The 18,196-nt window shown below is 51.7% G+C and overlaps 1 protein-coding gene across 7 annotated transcripts in view; it reads left to right on the top strand.

Annotated features, from left to right (window-relative positions):
- Positions 1-18,196, top strand: part of LOC131496055 (carboxyl-terminal PDZ ligand of neuronal nitric oxide synthase protein) — a 285,001-nt gene that overhangs the window by 74,947 nt on the left and 191,858 nt on the right. For 5 of the 7 annotated variants that reach the window (XM_058701210.1, XM_058701200.1, XM_058701199.1 and 2 more), the window contains exon 2: positions 2,416-2,487. The exons of the other annotated variants lie outside the window; for them this stretch is intronic. In XM_058701210.1, the coding sequence (XP_058557193.1) occupies positions 2,416-2,487 (72 nt within the window). The remainder of the gene's footprint in view (positions 1-2,415; positions 2,488-18,196) is intronic. 7 annotated transcript variants of the gene reach the window in all.

The raw sequence follows: 18,196 nt of genomic DNA, 5'->3' as shown, positions 1-18,196 counted from the left end.
AGGTTCCCTCCTCCGGACAGATTGTCAGGAGGGTGGATTTGTGACTTCGTGGGACTGGGAAGGAAGGCAGACCAGTGAGTGCGTGCGTGGTGTGAATTGAGTGTCGGAGGCTAGTATGTGTGATGACCACGTGGGTGTGAGCATGCGTGCACCGTACGTTTGTGAAGGTTTGTGGTGTGTGCACGGTTGGTGGCTGATGGAGCGAAGGAGGCAAGGGGGGACCGGTCCCCTCTGGGCATTCGTGTTCACGCGCAGGTGTGGATCTCACCAGGCAGTGTGCCCTCCTGGTGTGGCAGGGATCAGCGTGGGAAGACGGGCCGGGTCCCCGGGCTCACCTGTAATGAGCGGCCTTGCTCAGTCTCGAGGTCCTGGCTCTCACGTGACGGCTGAGGGAACACGAGCCCCTGGAGGTCTGACTGCTCGGAGTTCAGGGAAGGAACCCTCGGGCCCGCAGGGTCTGGGACAGGGAGGGGGAAACTGCCCCTGGCTGGGGGCTCTGCAAAGATGGGTGGTCACAAGCCCGGGCTGCCGCTCTGGGCCGTGGAGGTCACAGACACGTTGCCTGATGCTGTGGGGTCCCAGCAGCGCTCGGAGGGGGGAGAAGCGCCATCCATATTTAAATCTGACCACACTCTTAGATCTAGGGGGCTTCATTCACCTAAGTGGGTTGCCAGACGCTTTATCAACAGGTACATGGCTTCCCGCCTTGGGCCCACAATGCAATGGGCTCACAACTCACCACTGGCTGCTGGGACTGTGCTCCTCAGGGGATTAGCACAAACTGGATCAATCCTAGGGGAAACCTTTGGCAGTTTTTAGCTCTTGGAACCTTGCTTCCGGGGGCTAGCCTTCACTCTAAATTTCAGAAAGAACCTTCTATTCCTCTATAACCACAGGAAACGCATTTCTTACAGGGATGACGACCCTCTTCTTTTAATGCCATTTTTGCCCAGGCAGACTTTTAAGTTATTTAGAAGCTGTTGATTTCTAGGATATCCCCCAGGCTATTTTATATAATTTGAATGAAAAAAGGAAAGGCGTACCCCAATATCAGTATGGAATGGGATGGTGTATGTGAAGGAACCAATACAGGTACTTAAAAACGTCCCCCCGCTTTTCTTGTTTCATCCTACTTAGGAATGATCTCAAGATCTTTCTGTACTTTTGGTCCAGCAGTCCTGCTTGTAGAAGCCCCGCCTACAGAGCTCTGGATGAGCTCGGAGGTATATAGATGAGGACGGAATGGAAGCAGTGTTGTTAATAGTGACATATGTAGGGTTGGTGGCCACCACACGTAATGTGACTGACTTGTACGCGCTGGCAGAGAAAAACGTCCAAGTTGTGTCTAATGTTAAAAAGTAGGGGCGCCTGGGTGGCTCGGTTGGTTAAGTGTCCGACTCTTGACTTTGGCTCAGGTCACGATCTTACGGTTTGTGAGTTCGAGCCCCGCGTCAGGCTCTGTGCCGATAGCGCGGAGCCTGCTTGGGATCATCTTCCTCTCTCTCTGCCCCTCCTCTGCTTGCCCCCCCCCCCCAAAATAAATAAAAATAAAGTTAAAAAAAAGTTAAAAAGAAATCACGTTGTAGGACAGTGCGAAGAGCGAACCTTTTTACGTAAAATAAATTCCTTTGTGTCTGCGAATACATGTGCCCACCAGCATACAAAAAGAGTGTGTCAGACTAGCAACGGGCTGGGGGGAGGTTATTTTGCTCAGCATATTTCTACATTATTAGAATAGGATACCGTGAGGAAGTATCCATGTATTAAACATTAACCTGGATGTCATTTTGTGTTTTGAAACGTTTCAGAAGATTAAGTTTTCTTTTTTCTTTTTTAGAAGATTCAAATTTTAAATAAAACATAATTAGCGTGTTCCTGTCCTCCAGTTAGGAACTTAATCAAGTGTGTGAGGTCCCTATAACATCGAGAGCTAACTCAATGAAGTGCCATTAATTGAAAAAAGCACATATTCCTTTTTTTTTTTTTTTGAAGGGGGGGGTCTGCTTTAATATAAGCAAAGCATATCTGTGTAAGACATTTTATACCTCCTCGCATTTGATCTTTACTGGAATCCCATTTTACAGGTGAGGAAATTGAGACAAAGGCCAAGTACCTCCCCCCAAAGATAGCGGTGGGAGATTCATCCCACCCAAGTCTTTCTGATTCAGGAACCTGCTTGAACACCATGCTCGGCCTCATTTCTGAGGAGGAGCAGGATGAAAAAGGAAGCAGTGGTTTCTTGCGTTGATTTTTATAAAGTTAGAAGTAGGCCCCGAACGAGACACCCCTTTGGCTCTCGGTTTCCTCCTCCACAAAATACAGAGCTTAACTGGATCTTCTTCCCTCCGCTAACATTCTGTGACCAGGGTCCCTTGCCGTCCCTCTTCTCAATGAGTGCTTGCTTCCTCCCCGCAGTACGTCGGAAGCCTGGATGTGCCGAGGCCCAATAGCAGAGTGGAGATCGTGGCGGCCATGCGCCGGATACGGGTGAGTGGCCGGAGGTGGGCTGGGTGGGGTCAACTCGAGCATCTTAGCTGGTGCCCTTTTAGATGTGCTGGGGGTACCAAGGTGGGAGGCTGCGTCCACCGCAAACCGCAGACCCCTCTCCCTCCACTCTCCAGGGAAGCTGTTCTGAGTTGGGTGGTTCATCTGGATTAAAGGCCAAGGATTAAATTGATGTGGTGGCTGGAGGGACACTATCCCCCCCACTCTTCCGCTGCCCCGCTGCTCCTGAAACGGAGATGCAGGTGCCCTTCGGGGTGTGTGGGGTCCACTGGGGAGTGAGAGAGAATGCTGACATATCTTTTTAATTCGGATTTTAGGGGAGATGTCTGATAATTAGCTGTTAATTGACTCAAGAACACTAAAAAAGTAAAGCAATTTATTGTGGTATGTAAGAAGGTTGACTTGAATTTTTAAGAACAAACGTGGGATTTCAGCATAATTTCCTTGATCAGTTGCTTTGGGCCCCAAAAGGGTGCGTGTGCGTTCTCTTGTGGCATTTCGGGCACCTTCTAGCAGCGTCTGGAAAACATTCCAGCCCGTTGCTTTCCGACTCTGGTACACAGAGCAGAGACTGAACAAAAACGAAGCTGCCTTCTGATCACCGTGAAGGAATTTGTCTGTGTGCTCTGCATTGACATAGGAGCTACTTGAAATTTTGTACATTTCGAAGGTAGGTTAGCGATTGGTCAAATGGCATTGCATAACTTTTTGGAGAGAATGGGTGTCAGAGGTGGCTGGATTGGTCATCCAGGATGCAGCCTGTTTTGGGCTGTTTGTTTGCAGAAGAATCTACCACCTAAATGGAAAACATGTAGCAGATGTTGGGAGCTCCAGTTGGCTGTTCACCAATTTTACTTCCAGCCAGTTCCTCTCCCCTGCAGAAACCTCAGGTCGGGGACAGCAGATTTGGGAAGAAAATTAGCATGTTTGTCCCTGTTTATCTGAGCAGTTCGTTAGCCTATTAAAATAACTTTTTCAGGGCGCCTGGGTGGCTCAGTCGGTTAAGCCTCTGGCTCTTGGTTTCGGCTCAGGTCATGATCTCACGGTTCGTGAGTTTGAGCCCCGCATTGAGCTTCCAGAACAGAACCTGCTTGCGATTCTTTCTCTCTCTCTGCCCCTCCCCTGCTGGTGCATGCTCTCTCTCAAATAAAACGTTAAAAAAAACAACAACAAACCACTTTTTCACTGCCTTGATCTTCCCAATTCTTCAGCATTTTTTATTAAGTTGTATTTGTTGAAACTATCAAAAAAAACAATGCTGTTTTTCATGGTTGTGGGAATGAGTTGCTTCAAAGGACCTTCATGTGGGTTCATTTGATGTCCACAGCAAGCTGTGGAGGGGGGGGGGTCCTGTAACCCTCATTTTTTTTTAGATTAAAGCTCAGAGAGAGAGGGGTCCTGAAGAATCCTGGGGTCTAGGAGATGGTGGGCATGTGACCTGTGTGTAGTTCTCCCCTCGCTCTCGAGAGACCGTGAGATTCTTCATCCCTTGGCTTCAGGCTTGGCATTAAGTATATTCCCAGGTCTTTCCTCTACTTTCTTCACCTTCCCGTTCAGATAGAAAGCCCAGCAGCCTTGGTTGGGGGGCGTCTGGGGGAGGCGTTCCCTGTGCTGGGATGGCCTGTGCTCTCGCTATGGTTGGCGTTATTGCAGCCTGGGGCTGGCCTGTCCTTGGGGTTTCACCGAAAATGCCTCTTTTCTTCATGTCGGACTAAGACATGGGGGACTATGTTGTCGTTAATACCTTTATCATAGTTAGAGTCCTGTCTCTGTTAATATTAGCCGTCAATGGAAATAGTTACCGCTCAGCACGAAGTATGTGTGAGGTGCTTCATTAGGCCTTTTAGTCTAGAAATAATGATTCGCGACTACTCTAGGTGAGGCGAGGATACGATCGCATTTTGTAGGTGAGGAAACAGAGTTTGGGGGAGGTAGTTCTAGGTCAAGCTGCTGTCAGTAGGTGGAGCTGGGGCTCACGCCCAGGACGGTGCTGCCGCCTCTGTGACCCTGCTCTTGAATGTTCTTTTGGGTGATCGGCCCAGTTGGCGAACCAAGGCTTAGGACGTGGAACTTCCCTAGCGAGGGAGTCCATGGCAGAGACACCACTTTGTGGAAGGAACAGAGCGTACCTCTGCAGAAGGCATCGCCCCAAAGCTATGGAGGCCCCGGGGCATCCGGCAGGACTGGCCATGTGTTGGGGGCTGGAGTGGCCCCTGTCTCCTCTGCCCTTGTCACTTGTCAGCCCGTGTGGCCTTGTGCCAGCAAGTCCCTTCCCTGTGACCTGCTTCTAGCGCTTAATGAGCAAGCAGCTCATTAAATCAGAGGGAGAAACACACTGGCCAGAAAGCGGCTTGGTCTGGCTGGCCAGTCGCTTGTTTAGACTGGCCGCCATGACAGCAAGCGCATTGGGTGTGTGTTTTACCCCGAAACCTCCAATTCACGGCTAGGTCCGGGCTGCTATTTTCTGCTCTCCCTTTCACAAGCTGTTTGGTTGTAATTACAGTTGTCAAGGACTGAGGCATGGGGTTTCTGTGTAAATGACCGTTCCTGACTTTGTTTCTCTGTGGAACGGTGCCAGGCCAGCGCTGGGCAGCAGACTCTGGGGTTTGGGTTGCTGGCTGCTCTGGCAGATCCAGAGACACAGGCCTCCCAGCTTGGCCGGTGCAGAGTGCTGGTCCTCAGAGTGCTGGTCCTCAGGTTATAGAAGGATGACTGGGTCTTACATCTGGGTGTCTTGCCAAGCCCTTGACCTGACAGTCTCCCTGATCTCTCCGGAGCTCTGCACGGGACAGGGGATAGGGCATCAGAGAGAAGCGACCGGCCTGAGGGGGGCCAGATGCACCTTCAGAGCTGAAGGCCGCAGCAGGTGTATGGACCCCTGTCCCTTCCTCAGTCCCACACTGGAGTGTCGGCTCCCCACTGAGTGTTTGGACTTTGTTGATGTGACCTGTGTTTTGTTCTTCCCTCTCTCTGCTTCTTCTTTGTCTTGCCATACAGCTTTTCTCTCAAAATTTATGTCATGTGTTTTTGGCATCTTTTTTCTTTTGTACTGTGCTTTTGAGATTTTTTAAAACAATGGTTAAAAAACATTAAATGTGACTATTAAAAAAATTGTTTTTAATGTTTATTTTTGGGAGAGAGACAGAGTGGAGGGGGGAGGGGCAGAGAGAGAGGGAGACGCAGAATCTGAAGCAGGTTCCAGGCTCCGAGCTGTCAGCACAGAGCCCGATGCGGGTCTTGAACCCATGAACCGTGAGATGGTGAGTTGAGCTGAAGTCGGACGCTTAACCAACGGAGCCACCCAGGCGCCCGGCAACCACCTGTATACTCTGTTTCTATGATTTCGGCTGCTTGGATACCTCATCAATGGAGTCCTGTTGTATTTGTCATTTCGTGACTGGCTTAGTTCCTGTAGCATAACGTCCCTGAGGTTCCTGTATGCTGTGGCACGTGACGGGATTTCTCTCCTTTGTAAGGCTGCGTAGTATTCAATTGTATGTGTGTAACGAACACATTTTCTTTATCCAGTCATCTGTTGACGGACGCTTGGGTTTCTTCCCCCTCTTGGCTCTCGTGAATAGTGCTGCCGTGACCATGGATGTGCAGATATGTCTGAGATCCTGCTTTGAATAATTTTGGGTCTCTACCCAGATGGGCGATTGTTAAATTATATGGCGGTTCTATTTTTAATGTTTTGTATTGTCTTCCATAATGGTTGTACCGTTTAAAACTCTCACCAGTGGTACGCGAGGGTTTCAAGATTTTTTTTTTTTTTTTCTCCTTAGTAACAACACGCAACTTCTTGATGCTGGCCCTTTAAATAGACGGGCTTTTCTTTTCTGGACGGGATCTGTTGGGGGGCAGGAGGGGGTCTCAGGAAGCAGAGCATGCGTTCCCGGTGACTGCTAGGTTGCTTGCTGTCACAGAGTCCTCCTGGCTGAACTGTCCCCATGCCAGGGCATGCGGGTTCCTCATACCGTACTTGTGAGGACTGGGCTTGGGGTTGTGGATGGCAGTAACCTTTATACCTGAGTTTTGAAGCATTTTAGAAACGCAGTTAAATGCAGGTAAATACACCGAGAGACCCTCGGTTGCTTCGTGCAGGTCCTTAAAAACCGGCAACGTCTTTTCACGGATTTCAGTGCAGCCCTCGCTGCCTTGGGGCGGCCCTCCCCCACCTGATCGTTTTGTTCCTTCCTGTGTTCTAGGGCACCTCTCTTCTGTGGTTCTTGAGTGACTTTCCAATCTGTCAGCATGACAGCCTGTGCTCAGTAGACTTTTGTTGAGTGACTCAGAAAATTAATCTTAGATGATAACCATGTGAGCATAAAGCAGGGAAACCCAGGAGGGGTTGTGCCAAGACGGGGGAGGGGGGGCGGGGGGGCCGGGAAGGAGGAATGCTCTGGACTCCGGTGGGTGGGGAGCCAGGCGGGGCTCCAGCGTGGCACCTGGTGTCACCTTACCTCCTCGCCTTTGGAACGTGTAGTAGCTTCTAGAAGGGAAGCCCCAGGTGGGGAAGGGGAGAGGCATCTTGCTGCGCCTTTGGTGCTGGAGAGGGGACAGACAGCCGTCTTTGTGGCCAGAGACCGAATGTCTGTCTGTTAAAACACCAGGGGACAGATCCCCACAGCCGTGTATCCGCTTGTGACTCCTGCCCCTGAAGTCACTTGTACTGCTTGTATCCAGATGCGTTCAGAGATGCTTGGTCTCCCGCTGAGACCCCTCTGGCTGTGGGCTGGATGAAGTCCCAGCCACATGGCAGACAGCTTTCACAGTGGCCCAGCAGGGGACCAGAGCTTTCTGTTTTTGCTTTTTTTTTTTTTTTTTCTTTTAAATGTTTATTTTTGAGAGAGACAGAGCATGACCAGGGGAGAGGCAGAGAGAGAGGGAGACACAGAATCCAAAGCAGGCTCCAGGCTCCAAGCTGTCAGCACAGAGCCCGATGCCGGGCTCGAGCTCACAAACTGTGAGATCGTGACCTGAGGCGAAGTCGGACACTTAACTGAGTGAGCCACTCAGGCGCCCCCAGAGTTTTTGGTTTAATCGTGGCTTGATTTCTCAAGGGTGGCTGCTCAGGGGTGGTGTGGTCATGCGGCCTTGAACAGAATGGGCTGGTGACCAGGAAGTGGCCAAGTCCTCCAGTCGCCCACAGCTCCCTTCTGGGATTGCCGACTCTTCCAGAGCTTTTTCTCAAGGGAAAAGAAAAAAAACCAACCCCTTGGGAGAACATGAGTGAAATGCCGTCCAGAGAACATCCGGGTCCTGGGGGCTGGCGGGCTTTATGGAGCAGCGTCTGCCGTGGTGAGGGTCTCCTGTCCTTGCCCGGGTCTCCTTCCCCACGGCCGGTAAGTCCCAGCAGTCACGTCCTCACTGCGTGTAACCCTCTGCGTGTAACGGGGTTCCTGCAGCAGCATTTGCTCCTTTGTTGTTCATGGTCTTCCTCCTCTGGCCGGGAGCTGGCCCGTCCTCCTCGGAACACCGGTCACACAAAACTAGCACTCGCCACCCTAGCCTGGCCCTGTTAATTTCCCGTGACTGCCGTAACCAGTGACTACAAATGGAGAGGCTTGGAACGCCACAAGGTGATCATCTTGCTTGGGGGTCACAAATTTGAAACGGGGCTGAAATCAAGGAATTGGCAGGACTGCTCTCCTTCCTGAGGCTCCGGGAGCACATCTGTGTGCTTGCTTGTCCAGCTTGGAGGCTGCCTGGAGTCCTGGGCCTGGACCCCCTTCCATCTCCCGAGCCATCAGCCACGGCACTCTGCCCTCTGCTCTGGGCCCCCTGCCTTCCCTTTCCCTGGTCAGGACCCTTGTCCTTACACGGGCCTCTCCTTCCTGCCCTGCCCTGACGATCCAGGTTTATCTCCCACCTCAGAGCCCCAGCTGATCCCCTTTTGCCGTGTAGGGTAACCTAGTCACGGGTTTTGGAGACGAGGTTGGGGACCTCATGGGTGGCGGTGTCCCTACTCTGCCTACCACAAAGGGGTCAGAGCGTTAGGCTTGTAGCAGGGATTGGAAAGATTCCACCCCTTTACTGAGGTGCCCTTGCGTGGGGCCAGGACGCCGTCTGCTCAGATCCCGCCTTCTGTGTGCTACCTGAACGACTGCACAAGGTTCTTACCCCATTGGCCTTTGTTTAATCATCGGTAAAATTGGGATGTCTTCTTGGCAGATAGATGTTACGGTTACGTGTGTGCGTGCAGAGCACTGAGCAAAGCCCTCGTGTGGGTGGTGCTCTGTAAATATAGTTCCTTCCCCTCCTTTCTAGTGTGTATTGGGGAGGGACAGTGGGGTGAGAAGACTGCACAAGATGGCTGCCGGACACACACAGGCGCCTGGTAAGTGTTTGCTAGAAAAGACGTCGTCAGGGGCGCCTGGGTGGCGCAGTCGGTTAAGCGTCCGACTTCAGCCAGGTCATGATCTCGCGGTCCGTGGGTTCGAGCCCCGCATCGGGCTCTGGGCTGATGGCTCAGAGCCTGGAGCCTGTTTCCGATTCTGTGTCTCCCTCTCTCTCTGCCCCTCCCCCGTTCATGCTCTGTCTCTCTCTGTCCCAAAAATAAATAAAAAACGTTGAAAAAAAAAAAAAAAAAAAAAAAGAAAAGACGTCGTCAGCTTTGTGCATCAGTTACTTTTTTCCCTTAGTCTGTAGATGAGTGTTTCTCAGAGGGGGTTCTGTGGCACTCTTGGAATCTATGGGTGTGTTCTCCAGGGTCTGAGAGTCCTCTGTAAGAGTTTAAAAAAATGTCCGTTTTCATTTGATCCTAGTAAAGTAACGTAAGCCTGTTCCGGCCTGTGGGAGGGCCCCCCTCTGCCCCAGCACCTTCAGCTAATTTATGGTCCGCAGTTGTGTTTGTCTGCTGATGTTGGCACGAAATAGTTCTTCCGTCATCATCGTGCACTGTGGAGAAAGAAAAGTTCACAATATGTCTATGATGAATTCCCGTAAGGCGTGGGACACATGACTGTACTGTGCCCTGTTTGGAATTAAGACCGTGCGGCGGTTTGAGCGGAGGAAAGTGGCAGAGAATGGGTTCGGTGTGTGGGGCCTGGGACGGGAGGCAGGTCCCTGGGGCGCTGGTTGAGATGCTCGTGGCCGATGGGACTGGCACTTGTCCTGGTTAGTGCCGGCATCTCTTCTGACTCATTGGCACCTGAGCTTTCCTGGTTGTCAAAATTCCAAGGATCACCCCTGAGTTTGCGTACCCCAGACTTAGAAGAACTTGGGTGAGGTGGTCACTTGGTCGCCTTGTGAGCAGTGACGGGATTTCAGTGAAATAAACTCTTCTCTGAAGTTACTGGGCGTATAAGTTGTGTTTAATTGAGAAATGTGTGCAGGCTGTGGATGTATGGGTACTTGCTGTGTAGTTTTAGGCCCTACGTATTGAATGATGTGACAAGCACGATTTGTTAACACTCGTTTGGTAGCTGCTTTGTTGAGACCTAATCACATATCCTACGATTCACCCGTTTAAAGTGTATATAATTCATCAGGTTGTAGTGTATTTCTGGTGTTTTGCTGCCATTACCACAGTTGATTTTAGAGCATTTTTATCACCCCGAGAAGAAATCCCACTTTTTTCTCGTTTAAATAATTTATTGTCAAGTTAGCTAACGTACGGGGCATACAGTATAGTCTTGGCGTCGAGAGTAGATTCCTGGGATCCATCGCTTACCTACGACACCCAGTGCTCGTCCCAACAAGTGCCCTCCTCAGTGCCCATCACCCATTCTCCCCTCTCCCCCCACCCCCATCAACGCTCAGTTTGTTCTCTGTATTTAAGAGTCTCTTATGGTTTACCTCCCTCTCTCTTTGTAACTTATTTTTCCTTCCTTTCCCCCATGGTCTTCTGTTAAGTTTCTCAAATTCCACATGTGACTGAAAACATATGATCTCTGTCTTTCTCTGCCTGACTTATTTCACTTAGCAGAGTACCCTCCAGTTCCATCCACGTTGTTGCAAATGGCAGGATCTCATTCTTAGAAATCCCACTTCTTAGCCACCACTTCTCAGTCTCTCCCTTGAGGCCCCCAGCCGCTAATCTATTTCCTGTCTTTATGGATTTGTCTGTTCTGGACATTTCCTGTAAATGGCATCGTTCAGTACATGGCCTTTGATGTCTGGCTTCTCCCACTTAGTGTGATGTTTTCGAGGTTCGTTTATGTTGTGGCACGTAGCAACACTTCATTTCTTTTCGTTACTGAGTAATATTCCATAGTGCGGATGTACCACGTGTCATTTATTCAAATGCTGTTTGTGAAAATCTTTTTTTCTTTCAAAGCGGGCCAGACTTTATTAAACTTCCGAAAACACTTGATGTGGCTTGAATGGCGTGTGACGGGGAGGTTACTAGGGCTCTTTCTCAGCCAAACAAGAAAGGGATCATTGCTTTCTTAGGGATGCTGGGGCAAGGCATTCTCATCGATATGAAGAATAGCATGCTGATAGCATAACTTCATTTTTTTTCTGCGCTCATTTAAAAAAGAAAAAGGTATCAACGTCTTTTGTGAGCCAATATTGTTTTAGGCTCTGGGGATACGGCAGTCTACAAGACCAAGGGCTTGTCTGCCTGGAGCTTGTATTCTCGTTGAGATGGAGGTAGGAGATGGTTACCCTACCGTGTCACATGTGACTTGTCTGCGGGAAGATAAAGCACAAAACAGGATAGATGGTGTCAGGAGGTAGGATGGGTGCTATTTTATACAGATCGCCGGAAAAGGCCTCTGGGCTATGGTGACCTTGGAGTCTCTAGAGGTGTGAATACGGAAGGGAGGGAGGACTCTGTGAATATCTGGAGAAAGATATCCAGACAGAGGGAGAGAAGTAGTGCAAAGGCCCTGGGGGCAGGAGTGGGTTTTGCTGCGAGAAGGGAGAGGGTCGTCAGTGTGGCTGGAGACTCAAGAGTCCCACGGGGGAAGGCAGATTATACCTCGTGAGAATCTGGTTCACCGAGTGAATCCCTGGGTGCCTGACCACACGTGAGAAAATGCATTTATCTTTCCCCTGAATCCGTACCAGAGCGAAAACGCACCCTGCACAAGAAGTGAGTGATTCTGCTCCCGAAGTGAGTGATTCGGGAAGGATTTTAAAACTGGGGCGGAACTGCCAAATGCGTTATCCGTCAGCAGAGGAGTTAGTAAGAATCCATTGTTACCAAAGCCAAACATCTGTCTTTATTACAGCCGTGCATGCTCAAGAGTAAGAAATAATGTAATTGGGTTTCCACGGGAGCATTTGCATACTGCCCAGCCAGGTCGACAGATTCTTGCACCGGCCCACTTAATACCTAAAGCCAGCAATGTTTATCCATCACACCAGGAGGATATGAAGAGCCCAAGTTCATTGCTGCCACAGCAGCCAGCCTTTGGGGACCCGTGTGTAACTGACCAGCTGCTCCTTGTTTTGATGGCTTCTGTGGATTTTTAAATCTACCTACCCTGATGCTTATTGTAACCATTTGTAAGTGTACAACTCAGTGGCATTAAATAGGTTCACAAAACTCTGTACCCGTCACCACTACCTGTATCCTGAACCTTTTCATCGACCCCAACGCGAGCTGTGTACCCATTAAACATCACTGCCTCTTTCCCCTCAGCTCCTGGTAACCTCTATTCTGCCTTCTGTCTCTATGATTTTGCCTATTTTGGCTTCCTCCCCTAAGTAGAATCTCCTACGACACGTGTCTTCCTCTCTCTGGTGTATTTCACCGCGCAAGGTGTTTTCAAGGACCGTCCATATTGTAGCATATGTCAAACACTTGATTCCTTTTAATTGACTAGTATCTTTTCTGCGCTGCACACACCACACAGGCTTTAGTGTGTGGCTGTTTCCTCTTTGGATCTAAAGCCGCGTCCTCCAGGAGAGTGACGCACACCCCCAGACCAAGACCGCAGAACCGGCAACTGAGGACCTGAGCCGCCGGGAGGGAAACCCCTGTCCCTGTGGAGAGGTTCGATCCGTCACACAGGAGTACTTTATAGTTAAGTCAGTGTTCACGTCCATTGTCCTCAAATTTTGGTTTCTAGTAACCCTGTAAAAAGCAGGTATTACCCTTGCTTTGCAGGTAAGAATGATCATAGAGAAGTGACTTGCTCAAACTAATGATAGTGATTTTTTTTTTTAATGTTTATTTTTGAGAGAGAGAGAGAGAATGTGTGAGAAGGGGAGTGGCAGAGAGAGATGGGGACAGAGGATCCGAGGCGGGCTCCATGCTGACAGCGGAGAGCGCGACGTGGGGCTCCAACCCATGAACTGCGAGATCGTGACCTGAGCCGAAGTCAGACGCTAACTGACTGAGCCCCCCAGGCGCCCCTGGATATTGTTGTCCTTACCAGTAATAACCAAATTTGAATATAGATTGTACCATTTGCTGTCACAGTGCCAGGTTCCATGCGAAGCCCTTCACAAGTGTTACTTGATCCTACCACAGCTCCGTGTGGCATAGGTACGATCGTCATCTCATTTTATAGATGAGGAAACTGAGGCCCAGAGAGGCTAACTAACTCGTCCTGAGTCACAGGGCTGGTATGGTTGTGGTATCAGAACCGAGACGAGGCTGCAGCCTGCTCACTCCTGGCTCAGACATCCTGCTCAGAACCTCCGAGAATGTGCTGCCGGGCCCTGCTTTACCGCGTGTCGCTCCAGGCGGCATCGTCCGTGTCCCTGATTGTGCCTTTCTCTAGTCTGGGCACACGGCCAGACGTTGTACAGCGTGAGATGTCAAGAAAGCCGTCGTCTGATTTTTAGAAACGACTTTTTTAGAGTTGGAGACTCGCACATTCTGTGCGACAAACCCCCCCCCCCCCCCCCCCCATTTGGATGTCCCAAAGCTCCTTAAATTCACTGTGTCAGAAACGGAGCTCATCATTTTCGTGGTCTCTTCTCTTTGCTGGGAACCCTCTCCCCGGGGTCGTTTCGCTCCTCGTGCTCTCTTACCTCATGGCAGCCATCTTATCCATGCAGGAACGGAAGCCAGAAACCTCAGGGTCATAGACTCTTTCCTGCGTCTGCCCCCACATTCGTCACCCTTACCAGCTTTGCCTCTGAAATATTTCTCAATCGCGTGTCTCCCCGTGAGTCCCTGCCTGGGGGGGGACCATGTCCCCTTACTGCTTGGATGGCTGCAGTAGCCGTTCACACGGCGGCTGGACCACATCCTATCCGTCCTCCACACGGCTGCCCAGCTCCTCTATCTAAAGGCCAGTCTGCAAGAGTTGTCTTGCTTAAAACCATTGGGCGACGATTCCTCACCTGCAGGCTGGAGCCTCCACTCCGTGCAAGACACACGGGGTGCTGCTGGGAAGCTCAGGCCACATCGGTGGTCCTCTTGCTCAGAGGGCCCTGCATGTGGCCTTTCCGGGGGTCCACCTCTGCTCTTCCCTCTGAGAAGCAGCACCCCCTTCTCAATCAGGACTCAGCTGAACTTCTGCTTATCTTCTACAAGACAGGGGGACTTTTCGTCCCTTCTGGAGGCTCTCCCTCTCTGGAGACCTCTGTCTCTGCATTTACCACGACGCATTTGTCTCCTGGAGGGCTCGGACTGTGATCATCATCCTGAGAGTCAAGGGGGAAGTTTCTCAGCTGCTAGCTCTTCTTAAAACAGGGCAACCCTGCAGGAATTAAAAGCAGTTGATGGGTGTCTGGTCCTTAGCACAGGCTGGCCTGTGGTCGATAATCCGGTAGTTGGGGGTGTCTCCTTTCCAGCCCTGCTGGGGATGTGACGGGGACACGAAGTAGTTGCTTCGTGTAGGTTAAATGAAGTGCTACATGAGGGGTGCCTGGGCGGCTCAGTCAGCTAAGCATCCGACTTCACCTCGGGTCGTGATCTTGTGGTTTGTGTGTTCGAGCCCCGCGTCAGGCTCTGAGCTGACAGCTCAGAGCCTGGAGCCTGTTTTGGATTCTGTGTCTCCCTCTCTCTGCCCTTCCCCTGCTTGCTTTCTGTGTCTCTCTCAAAAATAAACATTAAAAAAAAAAGAGAGAGAGACCCCGCGCGAAAGGCTTTGTAAACTGTCACGTGCACGTGCAGACAGGCGGTTGTTGGACCCAGAAGGCAGTGGGTCGGGCGGCCCCGGACCCTCGCTGGTGCGGTCTCCCGCCTGGTGTCGCAACCCCGGGTTGAATCTGGTGCTTCCCTCCCGGATCTCGATGGACAACGTGCTGTGCCTGCCTATCCTGTATGGCAGCCGGCCCTTTGGCTTTTCAACAGTGTGAAAAATAATGGGGCAGCTGCTGTTCCCCCGGAGAGGTCCACGTGGCAGTCGGCTGCGGGGGTGACGAATCGCTTCTCCTTAGTGAACTCAACCCTGCTGACTGGTAGGAATCACCCTCGTTGGTGTGATCTTAGCAGTTTCCTTAACTGCTAACCCTGCTGAGAAGCAGCGGCATTCTTTTTTTTTTTTTTTTTTTAATGGTGTCACCTCCACGGGGCTTGAGGTGGGTGAAGTGCACAATCCTGGCTTTCTCCTGCAGAGTGGTCTTTGTTTACCCTGGCCAGGGAGATGCTGGAAGAGAAGGCAGTTGGCAGAGTTCAAGGTATGTGTTAATATTTTAAAATCGGACTCGGTGCCTTTTTCATTCTTCAGAGGTATGAACCTGAAAGCCCCGTCCTGGAAAATCCGGCAAAGAACAGGGAGGGGACGGTTTGATTTCTTCTAGGTGACCCGGGCACCCAGAACTAGACGCGCAGGCATTAAGAGCCTGGTTCAACTGTAGCAACGGCAGCGAGTCGAACGTCGCCGTCATCGGTTGTCACGCGACAGGTGCCGTTCTGCGCGCTTGGCCTGCGGTGTCTTCCCGGACCCTCCCGGTCACGTGCCCAAGGTCACACACTCACTGGCCAGGAATCTGGCTCCAGAACCTGGGCTCCCCGCTGCTTCTCTAGGATAGACCTACATCCCCACCAAGTACGCCCTTTTGAGATCATCTGTGGTTGGACGTCACGTGCTCGCACAGAGCGCAGCCTTGGCCTCCCTGCCGGGCTCCCCCCTGCACCGGGTCAGCAGTGGTCTGCGTTTGCTCCTTCCCGTTGACAGTGGTCCCATCCCATCTCTGCTTCCTGGAGCTGCCGGGTGAGCCAGTGTGCCGAGGTGGGGCTCCCAAACCGACCCGTTCCTGCCCAGTCCTCGGCCGGGCTCCACTGACACAGCCTCGGAAACAGCTGCTAACTGGGGTCAGGCCCCTCGGAGGGAGAGGGGACAGCAGGGGACCTGCTGGTTCGGAAGAGCAAAGGCTGAGAACCCGTACGCGGTTGGTGTAGGCGCCGTCTCGGGCTTGGGGGCAGAAAGGTCGGTCTGTCTCTCTTGCCTCCTTCCTTTATGCACCGAAGCACCAAGAGGAGGTCGTGGTGAGGATAGGATGGGGAGAGAGGCTCGGAGCCTCCAACCACGGTCTCCTCTAGGTGGTGGAGACCGCGGCTTATCGAATAAGGGGCTTCAGGGGCTGAGGTCGTGAGGGATTGGAATCCAGTCTGGCTCAGTGCGGGCATCAGCGCCAAAACCGGGCCTGCTTTGGGGTCGGGCCGCCTGCCTGGTGTGAGGCTCGGACCCCAAGATTCTGCCCCACGCGGGGGAGCCGGGCTGGGCCATCTTTGAAGCACTGGGCTTTGAGGTCAGAATAAAAGGTTGGATTCTCCCGACCGGGATTTCCGAAGGAGCGCAGGACGCGAACCAGCAAGATGCCAGGGGCCGCTTCCGGATGAGACCCGCCGCGAGGGGGTGCCGGGCACCCCTCCGCCTCTCCGCGCTGCTGCCGCTGCTGCCCTGGGGCCCTGGCTCTTCTCCCGGCACCTGCCTTCTTGTGCCCCTGCCCCCGGTTTTCTCTTCTACAGAGATCCCTCTCCTTCCTTCAGCAGGCATGACAATTAATTTGAGCAAGAGTTTGGCTGCCTTTACACAACTGCACCCTGCCAAGGGGCCAGTGGGGAGTCAGTAGCCGGGTCGTTTATTGAAAGATGTCATATTGATTTATGATTTTCACTTTAATCCACTCCCAGACACCCCTGCATTTAATTGCCTGGCTGGGCACTCAGGCTGCTCCTTTAAAGAATCCAGTGCCCTGGGGCGCCCGGGTGGCTCCGTTGGTTGTGCGTCCCAATCTTGAATTTGGCCCAGATCATGGGATCGGGCCCCCCATTGGGCTCGGCGCTGAACATGGAGCCTGCTTAAGATTCTGTCTCCCTCTGGCCCTCTCCCCACGCATGCGTGCTCTCTCCCTATAATTAAAAAAACAAGCAACAAAACCCAGTGTCCTGTCCCCAAAGAGAAGGGAGTTTCTCTTGAGTGTGCATGCAGGACTGCTGTATGCGTGTGGCCGGCATGTGTCCGGCCTCACGGAGGAGGCTATGCTGGCAGGGCTGGAGGGCTTGTCCTGTCCACCCAGCACGTGGCTTCTGGACCAGCCGGAGGTCCGTCACGTCCCTGCTCAAACGCCTTCTGTGGCTCCCTATTGCCAGCGAGTGAAACCCGGAGTTCTCAGCAGGCGGGCAGGGACCAGCTGTGCCTGTCAAAACTTCTTTCCCATTGCTGTCCAGTTCTGTGGGCAAACCGACTTAATAATAATTAGTCTTCGAACGTGTGGTATCCGATGTGTCCCCCTGTCACGTGCTTCCCTGTCTCTGGAATTCTCTCCTTTTGCTGCCTGCCTGTCGTCTTCGTCTTCAAGGCCCACGTCAGATGAAAACCTTTGCTAGGAAATTCTTGCGATTTCTGAGCCGTGGCTCAACTCAGCTGCCATCTGTCTGTCTGTCTGTCTCTCTCTCTCCCCATCTCCCCTCAGGGATTTCAGCCTGCTTTGTGTTATAATCGTTCATTTGTATTGAATTGGGACTTGGTGAGAGCAAGTGACAACCATTTGTTGGTCACACGCGTCCCAGCAGTGTGGGGTTCCGTGCCCGGGGGAGTGACACCGAGCATCTCCGGAGGGGTTCCCTCCGTGTTCAGTGTGCTAGTCCTCGCCGGAGCTTTCGAAGATCAAGGCTGTGTTTAGTCCCATTCTGTCAGCTCAGGGCCAGCCAGGGGAAGTCAGGAGCCATTTGAGTCACCTTGCTGGCATGGACGCTGAGGGTTGAGAGTCCACTACCCAGGCCATGAACTACCCCACCTGTTAATGGAGTGCTATTTTTCTGTGAACCCACAGAGCAGAGTTTACCCCTGCCCAACGGGAGTCTTTTCTTTTTTCTTTTCTCTTAATAAGCTTTTTATTTAAAGATGTTATGTTTGCAGAATTATTGTAAAGAAAGTACAGGGAGTTCCTGTATACCCCCACTCAGTTTCTCCTCTTATTGGCATGGCACGTTGGGAAACCTGAATGAACCAAGTTCGATCTGTTGTTGACTGAAGTCCATACTTGATGGCGATTCCTTAGTTCTTCCTAATGTCCCTTTTCCAGGATCCCATCTGATAGCACATGATATTAAGTCATCATGTCTCCTTAGGCTCCTGTTGGCTGTGACAGTTTCTTAGTCTTCCCTCGTAGTTGATGACCTTGATAGTTTTGAGGATTCCTTGTTGGGTGTGTTGTATAGGATGGGGGGCTCAGTTGGGTAAGCATCTGACTCTTGGTTTCCGCTCGGATCATGATCTCATGGTTCATGGGATGGTGCCCTGTGTCGGGCTCTGTGCTGACAGTGCTGAGCCCTCTTGGGATTCTCTCTCCCCCTCTCTCTCTCTCTCTGTCCCTGTCATAGTTGTGTGGG

Source organism: Neofelis nebulosa, chromosome 15 (assembly GCF_028018385.1).
Source record: "Neofelis nebulosa isolate mNeoNeb1 chromosome 15, mNeoNeb1.pri, whole genome shotgun sequence".
In the NCBI taxonomy this organism is placed as follows: Eukaryota; Metazoa; Chordata; class Mammalia; order Carnivora; family Felidae; genus Neofelis; species Neofelis nebulosa.
This window is presented reverse-complemented; position numbering and strand designations above follow the sequence as displayed.